The 25172-nt window shown below is 35.6% G+C and overlaps 1 protein-coding gene across 3 annotated transcripts in view; it reads right to left on the reverse strand.

Moving 5' to 3' along the window:
- Positions 1-5525, reverse strand: part of PAN3 (Poly(A) specific ribonuclease subunit PAN3) — a 94042-nt gene extending 88517 nt beyond the window's left edge. For all 3 annotated transcript variants that reach the window (XM_069836399.1, XM_069836389.1, XM_069836381.1), the window contains exon 1: positions 5123-5525. In XM_069836399.1, the coding sequence (XP_069692500.1) occupies positions 5123-5336 (214 nt within the window). In that variant the 5' untranslated portion in view covers positions 5337-5525. The remainder of the gene's footprint in view (positions 1-5122) is intronic.
- Positions 5526-25172: the final 19647 nt, after the last annotated feature.

A 25172-nucleotide genomic window follows, 5' to 3' on the forward strand; every position in this document is an offset into this window, starting at 1 on the left:
ATAAGAATATTATATAAAACTTCTCTCTTAACCGAGTCATATGCCTTTTTGAAATCTATGAATAACTGATGTACTGTACCCTTATACTCCCATTTTTTCTCCAATATCTGTCGAATACAAAAAATCTGATCAATAGTCGATCTATTACGCCTAAAACCACACTGATGATCCCCAATAATTTCATCTACATATGGAGTTAATCTTCTCAAAAGGATATTCGACAAAATTTTGTAGGACGTCAGAAAAAGTGATATTCCTCGAAAATTATTATTATTATAGCATTATTATTTGCTTCTCCTAATATTTTACTCTTTGTAATTTGTCAAATTTTATCATAGATAGGCCTATGTAGCTTAATGAAAAAAGACTTACTTATGGGGTTTGCTATTATCTGCAGTTTCACATATCTGTGGTTGGTTTTGGATCTTATCCCCTGAAAATACAGGGATATTACTGTATAGTCCAACAAAAGACATACCTCTAAGAATTAAAAGAACTAATGACATCAGAGATAAATTTTAATATCTTAACATTGTTTCTACAATCAAAACAAGAAAATTAAAATGGAGTGGCCATGTTACAAGAACGAATAATGAAAGAATTACGAAGGAAAGTTGGAGGAAGACCTACACTTAGGCATATTGATGATAGGCCTATGAAGGCAGATTTAAGAAATACGGACATTAAAAGATGAAGAAACAGAACATTAGACCGTGCTGAATGACATCAGTTTTACTGTAAAGGAAGCCAAGACTAAATTAAAACGGCCATACTGTTAATGGAAGAAGAACATTAGTAAAATAACATAATTCAGGTTGGTGTATAAATAACAATTTAGAAAAGAAATATAATTGATCCGTAATAATGATGCAGACGACACTGTACTCCTAGCCACGTCAGCTAAAAAACTGGAAGCAATGATAGTGGAGCTACAGAACCTCAGCACGGAAATAGGACTACAACTAAACCCACAGAAAACAAAAGTTATGACTAACAACTCCAAAATACCAATCACAATAGGAAGCAGACAACTAGATTATGTGACTGAATACATCTACCTCGGCCAACTAATGTCCTTCCACAACAGACGACAGAATGAGATTCAAAGAAGAATCGGAAATGCATGGAAGAGATTTTGGAGCCTCAGTTTCATTCTGACAGACAAGACATACAATTTAAAATTGAGAAGCGGAGTCATGAACAGCTGCATTCTTCCAGTTCTCCTATACGGAGCACAGACATGGTCTCTAACAGAAAGAGAGCGGGACACGCTGAGAAAGTGCCAACGGAAAATGGAGAGGAAGATGCTGAACATCACACTCAGATATAGACTACGTAACGAAGACATAAGAAGACAAACACACCTCAAAGACGCAGCAAAGACGGCTGACAAGCTGAAGAAGAAATGGGCAGGATATGTGATGCGACTCAATGTGAACCGGTGGACACACATCCTTACAACATGGGACCCAAGGTTTGGCAAACGGAACGCTGGAAGACAGAAGACAAGATGGGCAGACGAACTTAGAGCAAGATCCGGCCATCTATGGTCAAGAACAGCGAAAGACCGACAACAATGGAAACTAATCACAAAGTGACTTGCAACCTAAACAGTAACTAGTGAACAGTGGACCCTTCAGATATAACATTACAAAAGTGACCATCATTCCCGGAGTGGCTAACCGGGAACTGTTCGACAAGCCACCCTACATAGTCAGGAGGCCCTTGCCCTTCATGGGATTTCGTGGCTAATTCTAAAAATGATGCTAAGTAAGAGTGAATTGAAATTAATAACATTCTTGTCCTTCAATTTATCAATGGGATTACAATTTCACCAATTAATCTAATTATGACATTCAAAATCTTACATTTGCCTACTATTGTACAGTAACCCTATTGTTTCAGAGAAGAATGGGATTAGAATAAAAGAGAGAGGCCTATAGGCCTACATGGAAAGACTAATTGATGACATGTTCCAAATATAGGCTAATTGGTTGGAAATATCTGGTAAATTGTACCTTACTGTTATACAACTTTGATATGGGAACACTTGAGGGTGAAACAAGCGTTGAGCGACTTCCGCCGATTTTGGAATAGACACTGACGCACTTGAACTGCCAACATAGAAAACAAAAAAACACACTCAATCGCTTTCACCTTCATCTTGATAGGATAATAAAATTCTAAACTAACCTAACCTAACCTAACCTAAGTGCGTCGGTGTCTATTCCAAAATCGGCGGAAGTCGCTCAAAGCTCGTTTAACCCACTTGAGAATGCTAATCTCGATTGCAGTATTTGTCATCATGTGATTAATGTTAATACGGAAGTCACTGAGATCGGAGGTAATATAAAGAAAAAGAGATCCATCATGTGGAGTAACACTTTGCAGGTCTAACTGTGAAATGAGGGATCTGGATTCAAATTCTGGTTAAGACAAGTTACCTGGTTGGGATTTTTTCCGAGGCTTTCCCTCAACCAACGAAAGCAGAATTGAATCGTTGAGTAAATTTCGGTATTGGACCTCAGACTCACTTCATCATTTCTTCACATATCATCATAGCCCAGGTTAATTTGACAGTGTAGCGTGTTGTATAAGTACAAGAGTGTGGTCGTTCAGTGACAAATATAATTCTCAGAACTGGATTGGTAAGCACAATAAGTCACAGACTGCAGTACAAGCCTCCTCCACCATAAAAGAGAAAGAAAAAGGGAAAATAGCAGCACCGGTACTGTCTCTTCACATCTTGCTTACTATTTCTTTACTTTACTTAGAAGCTTAGCAATGGAACTGTAACAGGAATAATAGTTTCATTGCCAAACAGCTGAGAATTGGACAACAACATGCCTATTTATCTGACAGTTTTGGGAATGCAGATGTCACAAGATTTTTTCAGCAATAAATGAATATTACACAGCGGCGGTTCCTCTATATGAGCACAGGAGCACGTGAACACCTTAAAAACCAACAATAATCATAGATATTACTGTATTAATATTATTACATCTATTGCTTTCCAATGTGCAATGACGTTCCTACATTTTTCGTCTCGAATGTCCCGTTCGAGTGTCGCGTGTCTTTAAATCTCCATTGGACAGGTTGACAGCAGCTCGCACAATTTTTCTCTAGCAGGGTGGAATAGCCTGAGGCGAGAATATTTTCTGGTTTGTTACAATGGTTACAATAGCTCTGCTCACACAAGTCTTAACGTGCTAGTGACAGAGAAAGAGAGATGCTCCATCTCACTTGGGCCTGGCATCGTGTTCCTTTCTCCCTCTTTCCTCGTTTTCTCTCTTTACTCTTTCTTTTCAAAATATCGTTACGCGCGGGGGGCTGATTCTATTGTCTTTTGTTCACCAAAGTAAGGAAAATACAAGCTGCATTGGTGAGTATTGAAAGCTGAAACAGTAACACTTGAAGTTTGGAGACGGAGTGTGTTAAATTAAAAGAGGATTAAAATATTCCTCCGTAACACAATGACAGAAGACCGATTAAGAACATTGGCTATGTTGAGAGTAGAAAAAAAAACTTGTTAACAACATTAGAGACTTCAATAATAAAATTATTGATAAGTTTGTATCTCTCAAAACTAGGCGCATGGAGTTTCTCAACAAATAAATCCAGATTTTTAACACTACCTAAAACAGCAGTGAAGGTGAGTCCTATGAATTAATTTTATTCTACTCTTGTTTAATGGTTTTAATTTTGGTTTTATATGCGTAGATTTGGTGCATGCATATTAGAATTCGTTTATCTCTGACGTGTGACACAGGTATACGAGAATATATCAGTGTGTTCATTATTCATATTTTTTTTTTTTGTGAACACCCATCAAAGGCACGGGCCGTCACTGATATTACGTTAAGTTACTAATGACAAGTGAAATGCAGCTACACGAAAATACACTCTAAAAATTGCGCTTTAGAAACAGAATTAATGTTAAATATAATATTGCAAATTTGGTAAACAACAGACGTCCTACTAGCTTACACTTAAATATCACAATGGACTTTTCCATGAACAATGAAGAAAATAGTCTAAACTATCTAATTGACGAGTAAAATTTATGCTGAGGTTCTCTACATATACCATATGGTCTGATATAAATATAACAATAAAGACATAAAAATTTCATTTCAAATAACAAAAGATAAATTTCTTTTTAAAATTTTAATTGTATTTACAAAAAGTGTCATGGATGAATTTTGAGAAATGTAATAGCCTAATCAAAAGCAAATGATACGTTTCAACGTTGAAAGAGCTAGATGTAAGACTATATTACCTCACAATTCGGGTAAAGTAGGCCTACTTATAAAATTTTGATTGTAAGAGTGTCAAAACAAAGATTAACCTTTTCGAAACATAATACAACGGTAACTTCTCCACAATGTTACCTTCTTGCACCGCTAAAATATGTCAATAAGATATTGTTATGCATACTACTGTCATCTTGACAGACAAAGCTAATATGTCTCTAAGAGCCTACATTAGTTGTCACTGAAATAATAATCAGCTTTTGTACGTAAAACAATCTAGAACAGTATATTTGGCAGTACTGGTAGTGTATTTGAATTAGTATTAGAAAGCTACCAATTCTAACTTAATACCAACACTATATACAATTACAAATTACACCTGTAACCCATATTATTAAGTTGACTTAATTAAAAGCTAATATGATTTTCGTTTTCGAACAATCGAAATATTAAAAACCCGGAGCACATTTACAATATAAAAGCGAGCTTCCTTCAAATGTTGAACGTTCCAGAAGACTAAATTTGGGTGTACTTAAGTGGAGACATTGAATGCAATGTTAACATCAAACAGATATAGGTGCTAAGACTACTCCATTCTAAGGCATCACTAAATTTGATTAAAGTATTGCTGCGACTCTGTTTTCCAGCTTTACCCAAAATAACCTATTTGTATCAAGTTTGTACATGAAATGTCAACTTGGTTAAAGTTTATCTTTACTCAGCAAACTTAAGACAATGCCGAGAGAACAGTAATTAAACATACGTTAATTAAATGCAGATATTTACGTTTAACCCTCAATGTACTGTCATACAATTGTAAATTGGCCTATAACCTATAAATAAACCAATTTGTTTTCATGGCTTACATGATGGCTCCTCAGGTTTGACTCTATTTTCAGAGTAAGACAAACTTCCTGGAAAAATGACGTTGTTGATGCTATGATTTCTAGGCAGAAGTAAAGTATCATCCCCAGGGTAACATGCCCCCATGCTGGAAATTGTTAAACCCGAACTCAAATAATTTCCCCTGCTGCTCACAGGCACAGCTGGTTTTCTCACACCACCAGATAAATTGTCCATGACTACCTTTACAAACTTTTCACATGAAAAAAATAAAACAATACAAACTGTGCATGGATCTGTTAAATCATTTGCTACAGGTAATAGTCAGATTGTGTAGCATTTTAATGAAATATTGATGCAAATCTTCTACTGCACCACATCCATCCCTACACAACAAAAGCTTTCCCCACTACTCTGTTGCTTTCCTGTAGAAAGATGCGTGCGCAACGTAAAAAAAATACAATCGCAATCCGTAACAAAGAGGCGCAAATTACAATATGAGAAGATACAACTGCATTGTTAATAGGATTCTGTCTTCACATTCATAAGGCACATTCCTATAATATTTATGGAACACTCTCCTTGTTATTTCCGATTATTATCTACCACAACAAATTATTTATAATTGTACTTCATTGATAAAACGTATTAATAAACAACAATATGCGTTTTCGTGAAGTGCAATCATAGATGGCAGCAGATGGCATTTTTGAGAATTTTAGGTGCGTGCTCTGCCATCTACCATCGAATTCTACAATTGTTGAGTTTGCATACAAGATGACACTACTTTACCAAACTGTTACTAAAGTGCATCTAAATGGTTCAACTTTTCTTTCAATTTTAAGCATTCGTTTTGTTTGGTGATATTGGATCTTTTAAGCTAGGGTGACCAGACGTCCCGCTTTTAACGGGATTGTCCCTTTTTCACCCTCTTGTCCCCTGTCCCGAGAATAGTATGCTCGGGACGCCATATGTCCCGTTTTTTTTTTTTAATTACGTGCCGTTTCCCTAAATTATTGTTGGAAATTTTCTTTTATTTCATTTAATAATAACGTAAAACATTGATTAATCCTATATTGTTTCTATCAGATGTCACCGTAATAAATTCAGTATAGGTCATGTTAATCATAAAATGACATTTAAAAAATGTATCTTGCCATGGACTTCTATAGTTTCCTGAATGAAAGGTCAACACAGCAACACTTCTAGAGCAAATTCACTCGTCAAAGAAATATGATACTGAGTGTACAGTTCATCTTCAAGGAGAATGTTAAAATAGTTAAGGTAATATAACGGCAAAAAATTTTGTTATTAAACAAGTTCAGAAAATAGTGACATGGATATAATGTAAGGTCCAATTAACCTGAAGTATTTTTAAATAGTTAAGTTGACCTAATTAATCCAGAGTATTTGCAGTATAAAAATGGGTAACAATGACACGCCAAGTATTCATGCTATTCTATTATGTACTTGCATAATTATTATATCCTAGTTATTGTAAACAGTGTAGCATTTATTACTTTAAAATAAATAAAATTGGACCTTATAGCTCACTGACTTTATATAAACAGAAGTAATAATGAATGTTTAAATAAAATGTTGATTCATGTCAACTTTAATAAGTGTCCCGTTTTTTTTATTTCGGGAATCTGGTCACCCTATTTTAAGCTGAAAATGGCGGCAAGTACGATTAACCACAGCCTTCTTCAGTTACAAGCCGGAGCATGGGTAGGTTTGGCGACTGGGTGGAGGCGGGAGATTCTAAAGTGATTTTGATGTAATTGTGCGTGCTCATTGCTTTCGTTGTATGTAACGTGTGCTTTTTCAATATTACTTTATGCACAAAGATAAGATCAAGATTCAGAGTAGTGATGTAAATTATTATGGATTCGAAAATATTGTTTTATTGTAGTCAATTAGCTATACTTCAGAATATGGCGTAAGTAGACTACTTACAAAGACTGCCACTTAAAATAATTACAAAAACATGTTTTTATTAATAGTACAAAGGTAAATAAATAAATAAATAAATAAATAAATAAATAAATAAATAAATAAGATATTTCTTGCACCGAAAATAATAAAATTAATAATGCAATAAAGACGTAAGTTCCTACGCAGTATTCTTAAGTTCCATTCAATTAACAAATTTGTGGCTAGCAAATTGACAATGTTTTGCGACTTTATGGTGTTTCACCTGTAACGTGAAAGGTCTAGGATACATTTTAATATTATCTTATGCGATTATCTATCGTGCTTTTCTATAAATACCGTATTTCAGATGCCCAGGAAGTCAGTTTTAGTTTGAACCTGGCCAGTCATTATAACAATACTGTTATCCTAAATTATTTGTTATAAACTTTTTAAGATATAATTTTAAATAAATATAACTACAGAAAACAAGCAAAGAATGTAAATTATGCAAATAAAATAAAAATGTAAATAGAGGAAACTATTGACATATTACAATAAAATATGAGGATGTAAATACAGTTAGGCCAAATATAAATATCTATGAAAAAATGAAGAAACATACCTTCAATATAATACGTAACAAAACACATATTATCTATTAAGTATGCCAATTAGCGTAAACTCACCGAACTTTAAATCCTGTAAATACGAAGTGAAAAGAAACATGTTTATAACTAATTTATTACAAAAGAAATAATATTAATCAACAAATCTTGAAAACAACAAATCGAATATATGCATCTACAAATTATTATGGGTAGCTCTGACGTAGGCCTACAGCTGGCATTCCGAATCTTCAACAAAACTGCAACATTTATGGAATCACAAAACAGCTGTTTACAATGAACTTGAAAATCAACGGCGTAATTTTATTGATACAGCAGGCGAGACCCAACAATTTGGCTAGAATTCTGATACACCACAAACCACAAGTAAGACTATAAAAATGTAGTTTATACAATATTTAATATGTAGAAGAATTGTCAATCGTTTTGTCATTATTAATAACCGTAAAAACTGCCAAAGACTGCAGCCATATTTTCATTTGTTGTCTTGTTTTCATCGCCAACACGCACTTAGTTTATAATACATCAACAATTAACGTTTGGTACGACCGCGAACATAATTCCATCGACACACACTTACATTGTAACATTAATTTACATTGAAAATCGGCATTAGCACAAACACGTGTTCTGTGTGGTAGGCCTCCGGTTGACAGTTAATTACAGTGTTGCCGACGTATGGCTCCGGCTTGTAACTGAAGAAGGCTCTGGATTAACTCTATTGAAGACTATCGCAAATACGAATGTCTATGGAATATACAACAACAATTTTTAAATATTGGATTGATATTTAATATTTATTAAATAATAATATACATACGTAGTGAAGATGACGTTCAACACGGCACACCATGTAGAAAAGATCTGCATGCATCTTAATTGAACGTGCGTTTTCAACTTGATTCTTTCAATATTCTCCCTAGATTTCATGCGTAAGTGCATGGAAAATTGAACCGTGTAGATGCAGCTTTACAGTTACATACTGTATTATTATTACCGGTACTACATTATAGGAAGGTACCTAATTAATGAACAGTTACAATTTATTAAACAACTGTTTTTACGGATGTGACGTATTATACGGAATTAAAATGCGTAATGATTGCATTTTATTTTCTTACGAGTACATAGTAAACATTCCAGAACTTTGCCTTGTCTCATTACGCACTGACGCAACGAGGGGGGGGAGGTTGGGAATAACACTCTCCAGAGCCCTAAAAAAACGCTGTTGAAGCTGCAACATTATAGTGACAGTGACTTACTTCCTGTAATATACAATCTTTTCATAATAATAGCAACTTCCCCTGTAACTACTCGTACTTCTGAAAGGGTATTTTCATCACTAAGGCAACGTAGGAACAGCACAGGAAAGAAGTGCCTTAATGTACTGGCTCTCATGTAAATACGTAAGAACATTTCTGTGAATGAAAATTATGTGCTCAAGGAACAAGCTAAGAAACGCCGAGGATTGAAATACACCTTGTCCGGTTTAAAAGCGTAATAAAAGAAATATGGCCGATGATAATTTCGCCGCACTTCAATTTTTTTAAATATATATATATATATATATATATATATATATATATATATATATATAATTTCAACACAAATATTTTAAATTTCGTAGCACAGCAACACTGTAACGACTGCCTCCGTGGTCTGGCTTCCAGATCAGGAGGTCCCGGGTTCGATTCCCAGGCTCACCTCTAGGTGAATTTTTCTTGAAGAAGAGGAATTCCCTGGGTGTCTAGAGTCTCGAAATTTGTATGAATGTGAGTGTGATTGTGAGTGTGCCGGGTTAATATTAATTAACCAATCATCACAAATATAAAAATACATCAGGACTGTCGCTGGGAAGAAACCTGAACACACGTTTCAGCGTCACATTGTTGATAAGTAACTCCATCTGTTAGCACAACCATAAAGCATCTAATAGATGCTATAGAGTTACGAAAAAAAAAAACAAACAACACTGTAACGAAAATTTAAATCTGCGCTCAACTGTTAATCTATTCTTAATATCATATCCTCAAGTAACTTATTGTATACGGGATATCTTGTTCGAAGTGTATTGTTCATACTGATCTAAGATGAATAGTTTCTTACATATTTGTCTATTTCGCTTTTTTTAATTGTCCTTGCCATTTCTATTTTTCTAACATTTTTAGCACCTCATAATATGTAGTCTACGTTTTATTTTAATACATCTATGACCACGAGGATAGGTGGTACTTTAGCCCATAATTCAGGGGAGAAGGTTGATGTTTCAGTACATTTTTCCAGAATATAATAAGAAAATTCAAAACTTTTTAACCACTTTCGAATTTCAGATACTTTATTTCGGAGCTCCTGGTTTGATATCTTGTTTCCTTTAATTTTCCCAAGCTAACTCTGCCCTAAGTGAAATTTACACTCTATAATCTTAACATTGGGAAAATTAATTTTGTCAGCATTGTGTGATGCTATTTATAATCTAACAAAAGCTTTGAAATGATTAACTTCTTTCCACATTTTTGGAGACACAGTTTCTTCAGGAAGCCACTCAGACTAAATAAAGACACTCTTTGTCTACTAGAGAGGCTACAGTAGAATACACCGTACAGCTTTGCCAAATCAAGCATGTTGAATTCTGAACCTGCCCACATTAAAAGAAGTGCAATGAAATGAAACCCACGTTATAAGAGTGAAATGTGACGAAATGAACTGCAGAGAGTCCAATGAGAAGTTCTGTTTCATTGAAAGAGTAATTATTTTCACCGTGTGTATTATAGTCAGTTTCTGAAAAACAAATTTGGCCACAGAGCCAAATTCTGGCTGCGACACTGTTATACATGTGTTAAAAATTTGTTGCGATTTCCAGATTTTCAAGAAAAACTAACACGTTTTCAGCATTTCGGATGCATAAAAGGAAAGAACTGGGTGTTCATGTGCTGGTTTGCATGGATACAGTTCCTGGAGGATTTGACTCACGTTTATTCAGTTCATGTTATGGTATATTGTAATACATTAAAACTTCTTGCACTAAAAAAAAAAAAAAAGATTGTGTTGGTGACGCACCCGCGGAGTTTTATGTATGTGAGTTGGTAAGTGGATAGTAACTAGCAGGTAAGGGGTTTGGTGTAGAAGTTGATTGTGAAATTAAAGACAAGTTAATTATAGGGTTACTAGAATTCTATTTATTAAAGGACGATGGTATGAGAAGTAAAAACTTATGGTTTATTGTCCTGTACCGTAATTTCATTTAATTAATTCGTGTTATATTTTCTTCATAATGTTCTTGAGATATAGCCATGTTTATGTGTGTTTGCTTCTATTGAATCATATCCAGTGTCCACATCCATTGCTTCATACAGAGGGTCGTACTGAAAGTCATGAGCAACACATTGCTATAATTTCAATTTCAACAATGTAACAAAAACGATTATATGATCATAATCTACAGACTGTACACTATGTACGGACATATTATGATGTTATTAACTTCTATCATGTGACTACAGGCAATGTTTAGCAAAATGGTCGACAACGATGGTTCGTTTCGACAGCGTGCTGTCATTAAATTCCTTGTTAAAGAAGAAAAATCTTCTGCCGAAATTCACCTCAGACTTCAGCGTCCATACGGAAATGTGTGCAGTGTTAGGAGATGGGTGAAACATTTCGAAGATGGGAACACGAGCATCCAAGATGATCCTCGTAGCGATCGCCCTCGAACTGCCTCCACGGAATGCAACAAGGAAAGAGTTGAGTTCTGGATGCATTTTGGTTGCATTTCTTGAACCTGGACAGACCATAAATGCTGTCCGCTATATTCAGACAGTTTTGAAGCTCCGTCGTGCATTGCGCGAGAAACGCCCTGGAAAGAAGATCATCCTGCAATACGATAACGCGTGGCCTCACACTGATCGTGTCACCATGGAGAAAATCAGAACATTTGGGTGGGAAACTCTTCCACAATCTCCCTACAGTCCCGACTTGGTATCCTCCGATTAACATCTTTTCGATTCTGTAAATGAGCAGCTGCGAGGCCAACGCTACGAGACCAAGGACATCCGGAAAGCAGTGCGTCAGTGTCTTCGGGAAGATGAAACGGACTTCTACAGCAAGGGAATTTTCAAACTTACAGAATGTCGGGAAAAATATGTGCAAAGAAATGGAGACTATGTTGAAAAGTGACACAAAAGTCTGTAGAAAATAAAAATTAAGGTTTATAACAATGGGTTGCTCATGACTTTCAGTATGACTCTCCTAATAGAAGTACTCGGTTGGGGCTCTCCGAGTTATGCGGCTTCGACTATCTTCCTCTCTCTGTAAGCCCTACATGGAGTCATTTTGGACTTAATCGATTCCTTTTGAGCTATTCTTTCATCCTATATGTTTTTCTTTTGAATTGGACTTCAATTTCATTAATGCCGCTCTGACTCTCGAGAATGCGATTCTCAGTCATGAAAAGCCAACATTTCAATCCCGTTAACGGTGCTCGTAAAGGATTTCAAATATAGCTGCAGTTTTCACTTCTGTAAAATGAGACGCACAAAGGACCCTACTGTACTTTGACAGTGAAGTACTGATTGAGTGTAGGCACCTAAAATGATGTTTATGTTTAGCATCTAAAGCAGCGTTTTTGAACCTTTTTCAATATGTGGCACACTACAGGTGTAATTTAAAATCCCGCTGCACACTTCATAAAGGGTGATTCACGGGGAGTTACCATCACTTGCAGAGCTTATTTCTGAAGACATTCTAAGCAAAAACTGTAATATAAAAATGTGTCCTAACCTCAATATTTTCAGAGTTACACTGATTTTAATTTGTTAAAAAATATCTTTTGTGCGAGATCGTGCGTATTTACTTGGTTTCCGCACAAAACCAATCCCCGGAAAGTCTAAAATTCCACATTCAGTATTCCCAACCTAACACACATAACAATTTCCCTCTTCTTACCGCTTAAGTGACATATTGATTTTTACTGCTTTAGGCTTTTAACATATTATTTTTAGAGACGTTCAATATAGTAATAATTATAAATTGGAAACTTACCACTGCAATTTCACCTAAATTGTACTGTTAATTATTGTTTTTAAATATCTGCAAAAATTAAGTAAACTCTACAACTCCAATAAAGTTACTGCATTCGTGATTAAGGAAGCCGTGAAAAAATCAACAAGATTCCAGATGCCGATGTTATTACTGCAATATGTTATATAAATAATATAGTTAAAATGAAAAATAAATCATTACATAACCTTACCGTTTGTTTTAAGTTCGCATTTATAGACTGGGGGAAAAAAAAGACAGACGTATATCACGGCCTGCTGGAGTATAGTAAACACAGAAAACATTTTAAAGCAACAATGTTGAAGATAGATATTTTTGTTTTCCAAATTTGCCGTCATTGAACAGAAACCAAAATGGAGATTTCATTGCAACTAATTAGAAATCCCTCTTTCATGTATGTAATAAACGTTCTTCGCACAAAATAATGTACGATACACGAGCGGTATGTTTTCTTTCAATTCTCGGAAATTAAAAAAGCTCAACTACGTTTCGCTTTTTCAAACTTTTCCTCGAACATGAAAACTTCAACATACCGCTCTTGTAACGCATATTACTATTAAATTTAATTTTAAGGGTGAATGAATGTTACAAATAAAGGATGAATTATTCAGAAGTATCCTTTCTTCAATTGCCAGGTACTCTGAAGCTAAAAATATGTTGTTAATTCCTTAGTTGCTTTGTACAGATTTTTTTTTTTCAATTTTTAACTACATTATTCTTACACACTTATCACAACAATTGTTACAGATCACAAGACTTCTAGCAACTTGATTCTTTACAGTTCACTTTTGCATCCTAATGTACAGTCTTAAAGAGTTTACAAAAATGATGTGATTTGTAACAATTGTTGTGGTAAATGTGTAAGAAAAATGCAATTTTGTAGTTAATAATTGAAAAAAAAAATCTTACGAAGCAGCTATGGAATTAACAACACATTTTTAATTTTAGAGTAGTAGCCAATTAAAGAAACTATAGGTAGACCTACTTCTGAATAGTTCATTCTCTATTTGTAATATTCTTTTACTCTTAAAACTAAAGAAAAAAGTTTTTTTTTTTTTTTTTAAACTTCAAATTAGTGTAACTCTCAAAATATTGAAAATAGGATCCGTGTTTATATGACTTTTTTGTTTTTACTTCAAATGTTTTCGGGAATAATAATAATAATAATAATAATAATAATAATAATAATAATAATTTATTTTAGCTGTCAGAGTTAAGGCCGTAAGGCCTTCTCTTCCACTCAACCAGCAAAAAGTATACATACAGTACATATATGTATGAACTTACAAAGAATTCAACAATTTGATTTAGATAAGAGCTACATGTATACAAGAGTTATTTACGAATTAAACAATAAATACTATGAACTATTAATTAAATACTGAAATACAAACTATGTAGCAGAATTAAGCTAAAATACATAGAATGTTAATATATTTCAAATAATATTAGATAATAGAAAGAGATTATTATGAGACAATTTTGAAAATACATCACTATCAGGATGCGTGTCTAAAGGAAGGAGTAACAATGTAGACAGCAGGGGCGGCTTTTATTAAAGGGCACATGGGCACGTGCCCTCCCAGTGATTTTTATTATCGTATTATGACTATATTACAATTCAATTTAATTGCATTATGAAATAATAACTTAAAGAGTTTCACATTTTCATTGCAACTAATGTTTTCAGAAACTGTAGTAGTCTACGAAACCCAAGTTTTCTGAACAGGTAATAAAATGGGCTCTCTCTTCTCGTGCCCAGCGATGGACGAGGAAGGGATGGGGTGTGAGTTGTAGGAAGGCGGAGCTCTTTGCCTCAGACGGTGTGCTTTGGGCACTGTATTTGCCGTGCCCACCAAGCCTCTTCAGTTTAGGAACAGTCCAATTAGCTGCGTGCCATTTTTAGGGGTGTTGATACTTGCTGTATAGCAGACGACATTTTACAGCTAAACTTGACATGAAAAACGTTAAATGTAAGTTTACTAATTTAGAAGCTCGACTCATTGTATAAATCACGTGTATATATATATATATATATATATATATATATATATATATATATATATATATATATTCATTTGTCACAGTTATGTTCTTAATGCTCCCTGTAAACTTTTATGCTTCCATCGTATCCAAAAAAAGAAAGTTTACATTACAATACATGAAGTTGGCAGTTCTCAAAAAGCTTTGTCACTGACAATAGAGAATCTTGGCGGGCGTTTTGCCGCCTTCAGTGCACACTACAGTTTTCAACTGAGTTTCCCCAAGTCTAGTGCTGCGGTAGTAAGAAGGCAGGCAGCTGCGTGATCTGTGAGTACGAACGAGTGAGAATCTGCACATTTCTGTGAATTGCACTTAGAATTCCATTTAACTTTCCTCTGGGCGTAGCAGTGCTCTCAATTGAGAGAAAGATGGTACATTCTATTCCAAACTTCAACAATAGAGTTATAGAGGTTTTTGCTCGCAGAAAGAACCGAAAAATGGAGCTCATCTACGAAAATTAGAAAGGTTAGTTAGTGCACATAAATTGGTTTTATATGTTTTTAATTTTCAGGGTTCATCATTAAGGTTGTGCCCCACTTGACAGAATGGCCTTCGGCCGCCACTGGTAGACAGTGATAGTTTAAGTCAGTATGATTGGAGTGAAATGCTAAGAAGGTTATCTTTTAAGCTGTTTTTTTAAGTGTTTATTGTCTTGCAGCCCCTAATATTTTGTGACAGGAACTTCCATTGTCGCGAGGTGGATACTGTAAAAGATGACGAATAACGAGATGTTCTATGAAGAGGTATACTTAACGCGCCACAGATAAGTGATCTGGTATTTACGTCGTGGTTAGAGTATAGATAAGAGAAACGAGACGAAAGATAATTTGGTGTTGAAGTGTGCAGAATTCGAAAGAGTAAAGACAAAGAGTGTAAAGTTCTACGTTCTTTAAGTCGGAGCCACGAAAGACTTGCGAAGGACGGTGATATGTGATCATATCGTCGGATGTTGCACACGTATCTGACGCACATATTGTGAACTCGCTGTAACTTGACTGACAGTTCAGAACTTAGGTCACTTAACAAAACGTCACAATAATCGAAGTGCGGCATTACTAGGGTTTGTACTAGGGTAAGTTTTAGTTGCTGGGGCAAGAAGTTTCTTAAGCGACTCAAACAGTGAATGATCCGTAATGGCGGTAACTCTTCGTGAATCGCCCTGTATAATCTAATCCAGTGGTTCCCAACTAGAGGGAATTCTGACGGTTTCAGGAGGGAATGTGTTTACTGAATGTTGACTTGTGTTGCGTTCGATGAATGTTGACTCTTGTGGACTCCGTTTTTACTACTCTTTTTACTTTTGTTCTTGCAACAATGTGCACTATATTCATTTTCTCATGGCACACCGATTGAAAATGACTGATTTAAAGAGTCGAAATTGAACTTATTTTTGTTTCAAAACTATGTGAAATTCGCGACTTATCTGTTAACATACGTCACTGAGAGGGCAGAAAAAAACGAATCAAAAGAGAAACATCGTACTCGTAGTTCTGAAATATCGCCAATACAAGGAATGAAATGGTACATAATAAGAAACAGTACAATTGTTAGTTAAGACTTTGGTGGCCAGTTTGTCCAAATAATGTTTAATTTTGCTTAACGAATGTTAAATTAACAGACTGTTTATTTTCAACGCTTTGTTAATGTATTTTCCATTTGTTCAACATAATTTTGTTTAAGATAACCAACACTTAACTATAACGTATGTTAGCACTATTTTAACTACTCAACAGCAGTTGGTAATGATTCTACACATGTAAAACAATTTTTTATTGGCTATAATTAATCTTTAAATTCTATATTATACAGTGAGTCACGAAACTTGCATAAAATGACAACCTGTTATAGTAGGCCACGCTCCATAAACAAACAGTTGACAAATGAAAGTTGTAGTGACGTGCTGAATAATAATTACGAAGTAAGGTTATATTTCCTCATTGCTATTATGGATACGAAATACGAAAGAAATAAAATAACACTGATGTATTTAAACAGCCCAAAGTATTTTTTAAATGTTATATTACCAGTCATATGCTAAACATTCCCTACAGAGAGAGACACAAAATATTAATTTCGCAACTTCTGTTCGAACAGCTGTGGAGAGATCGGCCATATTTAACTAACTGTTAAACGAGTTAACTGTTCGAAATCCTACATTTAAAATTAACAAACTGTTAACAATCTGTTAAACCAAACTGGTGTTGAAAACATACAATTTTATTAATTAACAAACTGTTTAGAGTTTAACAGTCGTTAAATTTTCTAACAATACTTGGAAAAACCGGCCTTGGGTATAATAACTTAACGTAACAGCTTGGATCTGATTATCCAGTCCGTCGCTGAATATAAGCCGCTCCGTGCCCATTGCGAACGAAGGTTCAATTGTAATAGCAGAGAACAGAATGCGACCCTCGGTCTGGAGTTCCAGGGGCAAGGGGCAAACGGGAGCAGCTGCCTCTGTGAAACTGGAGTTCAAGAGACTGTCTGCAACTGGCGACGGCGTGAAAATTATGGCGAACACGACAAAGCGTCGATAAACTTATCTTAAATGAGTGAGAAAGTTGTGTGGCAAATTTTTGAATTAGGCAAAGATTGTTGTTTAGTCAACTGTTCGAAGACAGGTCTGAACCTCACAAGCTATACCAAGAAATATTTTGGTATTTGAATAATGGTTTAGCCGAAAAAGAAATGTGTCTGTAGTTTGACTCCCATTTATGGTATAGTTCTAAACTTAGTGCTATGAAAAGTTCTTCTTCAAGTATGAAAGTGAGAGACCACATACAAATAAATCGCAGAAAAAGATTGAAAAGTTATTATTCAATCAATTTAATGAGTAGAAATGACAAGTACATGAATAACCATTAGATATGCAACAAGAAAAAAAAATTATTTGTAAAAATTACGTCAGCCAAGTGACCTCTATTGAAACGCACACATTCTTCGAGTCTGGCCACGAAGTGTTGCATATTGACAGGTATCTCGTATGCGATGTTTTAGGACTGGATTTTTTTCTGGATGAAGAGCATGAACAATTTGAATTTTATATGGGTGATATCGCAGATCCTTATGGAGAATCCTTCTCAATGATTTGCGACTTATTCCAACAATTATTGCATGACGTCTGGTTGATCGTTGTGGATTTCTTAAAACCTCCTGTAGAACTCTTTCAATGTTCTCTGGGGTTCGAACTGTTTTAACACTACCGCCCCTTTTTTGTCGTTGATCCAGTTGCCTCCGAGTTACTTACCCTAGTTCGAATAGCTTTATCCAACAGTACAGGCTGGTTGCGCGGTCGGAAAGCTCGTCGGGTTTGCACCAAAATCTCGTTATGAAGACAACACGCTTTAAGTGCGTAGCCGCGCTGTTCCCCGGACCAACGCTCCATTGAAATCAATTAATTGCAGTAATGATGAGCACATTTAACAAAACATGGTAGAGACAAACAACATGGTCACTAGGGAACGCGGAGATAGTGACGTCACCACCTAAGGAGTCATAAATTGTAAAGTAAGTAGGTAGGGAAGAGACGGTTATACTGGGTGTTCATTTCAAAGTGTGTCATGACGTCACTGTTGATGAGTCAGCGATTTGAAGCGAGTTTCAGCTTTTGTGTCAGAGAAGTTGCCTATTAATCAAGGCGTTCAATCTGAACTTGAGAACGTGTACGGTATAACTTGAACGTCGTAGCAACAGATGGCAGTCTGTTCAGTCTGTGTGCTACCATAACCTCTTTCGAACTGTGTTTTGCGCGGCCAAGTCGTACGCAGGGTATTTGTTATCATCGGTTGCGTACAGGCAACATTCCACAATACAAATCAAATGCTCCGTGTCCATGTTGATCGTCGAAGTTAATGTCAAGAAATACGTAAGTAATCGTCTTAACCCTCTCCCCATATCCCGACAGTAAGAAAAAACTCACCTCAGTACATGTTTCGGAACAGTTCACATTCCTGCCACTACCGGCGTTACCGTACGTATCGGTAAGTACTCTTCTGAATGAACGCCGTACTTGCTAGGCAACTTCTCTGGCAGATAAGTAATACACCTCTGCCACGTGACGGCATAAACCGAGCCATGACACACTTTGAACGGAACACCCAGTATTCATTCTCACTCTTCCATATGACCAGTATACTCCCATCAAATCTTTCCGTTTGACTGGCCCACCTTGTACAAAGGGCTTGGAACTCCGGGCCCCTGGGTATTATCATGTTACTTGTCCGCGAAACGGAGCCTGTCTCTATCAGGGGCTAAGGTAGAATGCCAGCAAGGGATTTACGAATGCCACCCAATCCACCTGTAGGACTTTGACAATCAGTGCTTATTAAGGCCGCACAATGGGCCAAAACCTGCTAAGTATACGAATCAATCTCTGATTCAGCCAAGCCAAATAATCCGTCATTCCCAAGCACATACGCCACACTGGACTGGAATGATTTACCTGCAGACTTACTAAAGGCTTTACCAACAACCAAAAATGTGTTTAAAAATAGGCTTAAGGACCTTACTAATAGACGGTAATTATACGCAGTATGTGTAAATGATATGTTGTTATTTAAGTGTTGTATCAGTGAAGAATTATGTTGTGTCAGTGAAGTGTGTTTTATCAGTGAAGAAGTATGTCGTGTCAGTGAAGTGTGCTGTGTAAGTGAAACGTGTTCCTGTCAGTGAAGCTTTATAGTTTATAGTGGCAGTGCAAAGTATTTGAACAGTGAAATGTTTTTGAAGTGTTAGTGAAATCAGGATAGAATCAGTGAAATGTGTTGTAGTTCCAGTGCAGTGAGTGAGTTGACAGCGAAATGAGTGTAATGTGGAAAGGTACTTGTGCAGATATGAACATATCATACTCGTGGGTTTTAGTTCGATCTTAGTTTTAAGATACAAATTAGATTTATTTCAAATGTTATTTTAAGTGATCGTTTCATTTAATTTAGGATATTTCCTGTTATTATTATTTTATATTATTATTATTAATATTATTATTAATTATTGTTAGTATTAATTATTAGTATTATTATTGATTGTATTTTTAATTAATAAGTTTATTATTGTCATTATTGAGTGTAATTAGTTACCACTGCCACCGGGTATATACCCATTGCAGTGTGAATAAATACATACATACATAAATACATACATACACTGTAGCATTGAAGATATATTCCTCAACGACGAAATGAGAAAGCTGAAAGTGAAATGGACAATTTTTATGGAATTTAATTTGTAATAGTGAGAGAAATCATTGTAATATTGTTTATGCTCGACCATGCCGAAACGTAGTAATTATACACCTGGTAGCAGACCTTTAATGCATGTCATTAAAGTACACCTACTCAATAAAGGTCAGGTCTTTCAGCCAATGACGACTCAGGTTACAACTGTTCAGACAATGACAGGTCAGCTTTCTACCGTTATAAAACCGCAAGTATCGATTATTCTCGGATATGCAATCGAAAGAGAATTAGCGAAAAGTCACGGAGGCTGGAAATCCAATACTGTCGCAGAAGGTTATGTTCTGTTACTATAATAATTAGCGTTAATTGTAAATAATATTCAAATAAATTCAATTTGTCATCTCGTTTTTCAATGTCTAATTTAATTTCAATGTTATCTCTGTAGGTTCTTATGGCCTAGCAAGGTCAATGTGGACATCTGTTCCTCGGAAAAAATCAATACTTTCGCGTCTGCGCAAATCTCACAACATACGGAACATTGCTGAAGGTCATATGCAATTAAAATTAATAATATCAAGTTAGAAATATGGTCGAGCATAAAAAGTCGTATGAAACTCGCCTATAATGGTAATTAAGAAGCTCGTATGAAAATTATGAAACTCGCTTGCGCTCGTTTCATAAATATCCATAGTCACTTCTTAATTACCTTCATTATAGGCTCGTTGCATAATGTACTATTATCTATTTGTATTTCCTAGTACGTACAGTATTTGATGTACTTAACTTATTTTGGTCTTAGATATTATTGCGCTCATTGTGCACTGCAGATTACAATGGCCGTCACTTCGATAGAATGTTGTAGTTTAGTGTTATTGTTATTACCATGTTTAAATAAATTTTAGGATACCGGAATAGTTTATGAAAATGCTAAACCCTTATTGTGTGTGTTGACCGTGAGGGACCTCATGTCAAAATATTAATCCTGGAAACTTGCTGGTCATTACGCACATCTGTCCGTCTTCATTCTTTCTGAATGTGGAAGTAAGTTTTCTGTTCAAGCAATTTATCAAGCAGACTCAAGATTCCTAACTCAGTCTGATTCTTCAGTTTAAATACAAACTTAAACACAAACAATGACAAAATAATCCACAGACAAAAAAGATTCGATTATTCAGAAGATCAGGTTAAGCGACAGAATACTTGTAAGTGCAGATATGAAGTCAAAACTAAAAATACAAGTTCTAAAACAAGTGAAAATGCAGTATAAGGAAAGATTTCTAAAACATCTGAAAAGAATAACAGAAAATACCACAAACAGCACTGAGTTATAAACTCAATAGGAAAATAAATTTCGACAACGGAACAAAGTTGGAAATGTAAGATATTCTAGACCAGCGGTGACCAAAGCGGGTGTCGTGATTACATCGTGTAATCAGAGACATTCAAACGAATACGAGGAGTTTCCTGTACGCGTACATTGCTGTGTGTTTCATTCACGTACTGAAGGCAAGCAGTGGCGGTATCATGTCGCTATACAAACTCTGTCTCTACAAGCAGTAAGAGATGGTTTCGTAAACAATGAGAACTTTTTTGTTGTTCTGTCGGACAAAATGTAATATGTTCACTTTGCTCAACGGTTTAATGAGGAGTATATAGAAACATTAATTGCCACGCTGAATAATGTGTTGTTATTGTTATTATTATTATTATTATTATTATTATTATTATTATTATTATTATTATCATTAATACTGATTATGTCTCGTGACCAGAATATTGTACGAAATGGAAATATAAAAATTTGAGATTTATCCTTCGAAGAGGTGGAAAAATTCAAATATCTTGGAGCAACAGTAACAAATATAAATGCCATTCGGGAGGATCTTAAACGAAGAATAAATATGGGAAATGCGTGTTATTATTCTGTTGAGAAGCTCTTATCATCCAGTCTGCTGTCCAAAAATCTGAAAGTTAGAATTTATAAAACAGTTATATTACCGGTTCTTCTGTATGGTTGTGAAACTTGGACTCTCACTCTGAGAGAGGAACATAGGTTAAGGGTGTTTGAGAATAAGGTGCTTAGGAAAATATCTGGGGCTAAGCGGGATGAAGTTACAGGAGAATGGAGAAAGTTACACAACACAGAACTGCACGCATTGTATTCTTCACCTGACATAATTAGGAACATTAAATCCAGACGTTTGAGATGGGCAGGGCATGTAGCACGTATGGGCGAATCCAGAAATGCATATAGAGTGTTAGTTGGGAGACCGGAGGGAAAAATACCTTTAGGGAGGCCGAGACGTAGATGGGAGGATAATATTAAAATGGATTTGAGGGAGGTGGGTTATGATGATAGAGACTGGATTAATCTTGCACAGGATAGGGACCGATGGCGGGCTTATGTGAGGGCGGCAATGAACCTCCGGGTTCCTTAAAAGCCATTTGTAAGTAAGTAAGTAATACTGATCACTAAGTATGTGTTTCTATAATTCTCCTGTACGTGCATGAATATTGATATTTTTAGATCTTCTCCCTAGAAGGATAAAATTATTAGGTTTTATCTCAATTTTAATCTGCTTAATCTTTAGATAAGGGTAACTATTTATTAATTATTCACTTAATAATAATATTGTAGAAAAACTGATTCAATGTTACGTGCCAACGAAGTGTTAAACGCCAGGAATTGACATGTCTTAAATCATAGCCAGAAAGAGAAAGATAAAATAAATAAATTAAAGGAAGTCAGCTACCTAATGGAGTTTGAAATATCTCGTGCTTAAAACCTATTAATAGAACAGAATTTCTCAGAAGAGTAATGATTAAAATAGCTTAAATAACTTGTCCAATAGAAGTTTTTAATTCTGAAAAAAAAAAAAAAAACTACGAATTTATCGACCAGGTATCGACAGAAAAATTTAGAAAATTCCTGATTATATTCAAGAGGGAGGTTAAAAAAAAGAAGCAAAAAAATTCGTATATTATTCACTGGCTCTTGATGACAGCAAAGCTTGAGATTTTTATCCGCGGAATTGATTATGATGTTAGTACAGGAACCACCACTGGTTGTAGTTTTCATGCCAAGTACCTTCCCTCCGTCTCCTTACTTCATACGCTGTCTGTCGCATGTAATCACTCCAGCTCGAGTTTTGGTCACCGCTGTTCAAGACTATGCTTAGACTAGACTAGACTAGGCTTATTTGCTGTAATAGAAACTGTCATAATAGTAATATGCGTTACAAGAGCGGTATGTTGATGTTTTCATGTTCGAGGAAAAGATTGAAAAAGCGAAACGTAGTTGAGCTTTTTTAATTTCCGAGAACATGAAAACAAACATACCGCTCGTGTATCGTACATTATTTTGTGCGAAGATCGTTTATTACATACCTGAAAGACGAATTTCTAATTAGTTGCAATGAAATCTCCATCTTGGTTTCTGTTCAATGACGGCAATTTTGGGAAACAAAAATATCTCTTTTCAACATTGTTGCTATAAAATGTTTTCTGTGTTTACTATACTCGAGCAGGCCGTGATATACGTCTGTCTTTTTTTTTTCCCCAGTCTATAAATGCGAACTTAAAACAAACGGTAAGGTTATGTATGATTTATTTTTCATTTTAATATTTTAACAATATTATTTATATAACATATTGCAGTAATAACATCGGCATCTGGAATCTTGTTGATTTTTTCACGGCTTCCTTAATGTTACTTGCATCACGAATGCAATAACTTTAGTGGAGTAGTAGAGTTTACTGAATTTTTGCAAATATTTAAAAACAATAATTAACAGTGCAGTTTAGGTGAAATTGCAGTGGTAAGTTTCCAATTTATAATTATTACTATGTTAAACGTCTCTAAAAATAATATGTTAAAAACGTAAAGCAGTAAAATGAATACGTCTCTTAAGCGGTAAGAAGAGGGAAATTGTTGTGTGTGTTACGTTGGGAATACTGAATGTGGTATTTCGCACTTACCGCGTATTGGTTTTGTGCGGAAAACAAGCAAATACGCACGATCTCGCACAAAAGTACCTTACTTTATCTCTCACAGAACTCTCGGTTTGTACTAATAAGGGTCTATAAGGAAAGCGGTTTGGATGTAGCGCAAACGGCTGACAGTTGGACGGTATCTGTCAGAGTGACTAACAAGCAGCAGCGGGATCCAATTTGAAGGGGCGCGCGTGTCCGCCACTGCTGGCAAGAAATTAGTAAGCTGATGTACAGCACACTGTCAGTTTGCTGATGGCTTTGTTTCCTGTCTGCAGCTTGACTGATAGGAGGAAGTGCCGGGCGACGTCCCTGCCCAAAAGCAGCTGACAAAGCCTCCCCTCAGACTTACCAGCGGGGGTGGCCTCTCCTCACACACTGCTCCAGATAAAATCAATTCCTTTCCCTAAGGCATCTACAAACAATAATGTCGAAGTATTAGAGCTACTAACGTGCTTGTGTTTGGTAGCAACGGACTACGAATTTATTGGCGGATGACAGTATCGTATACAGGGGGAAAAAAAGTTATGAAGATACTACTCTTCTTCAGAATGAACTCAATAGAATAAACGATTGGGCAATGGTCAACAAAATGAATATAAATTACGGTATCTAAAAAACAAAGTCGTCAGTTTTACAAGAAAAATAAATAAAATAATCGCATGGTATACGTTAGGGAATGAAACCATTACGAAAGTTAACACATGTAAATGCCTAGGAATAACTTTTAGCAGCGATCTCGGATGGGGGAACACGTTACTGACAGCGCGTAAAGCATGGAGAGCGTTAGGGTACGTGCAAGACGGAGCCTGGTTGGTAGTTGCTAGCCTGACTGGAATGCCCGAACGTTAAGTAATGGAGACGTGCAAGACGAGGCCTGGTCGGTCAACTGCTACGTAGCCTGTTAGCCCGTTGGTAGCTCGTAGAATTAATCACCTCGTTTTTCCAGCTTACCAACCACCTAAATGTCTTTATTGCGCAACTAAAGAAAAAAGGTATTTTTAACAACTTCATATTAGTGTAATTCTGAAAATATTGAGAATAGGACACATATTTATGTGGAAATTTTTGCTCAAAATATCTTCGGGAATAAACTCCGTTAGTGGCAGTAACTCCTTGTGAATCACTCTGTATACATTTTACGGACCAATAGGCTTACTGAGAAAGACGAGGATGATGATAAAGTTATTACAGTAATATGTACCAAAATAGTGGTGCAAACTATATGGACAGTACCAGCCGCCACTGTTACTAGTATTACAGCTCTGTTT

The sequence above is a fragment of the Periplaneta americana genome, chromosome 1, assembly GCF_040183065.1.
Source record: "Periplaneta americana isolate PAMFEO1 chromosome 1, P.americana_PAMFEO1_priV1, whole genome shotgun sequence".
Lineage (NCBI taxonomy): Eukaryota > Metazoa > Arthropoda > Insecta > Blattodea > Blattidae > Periplaneta > Periplaneta americana.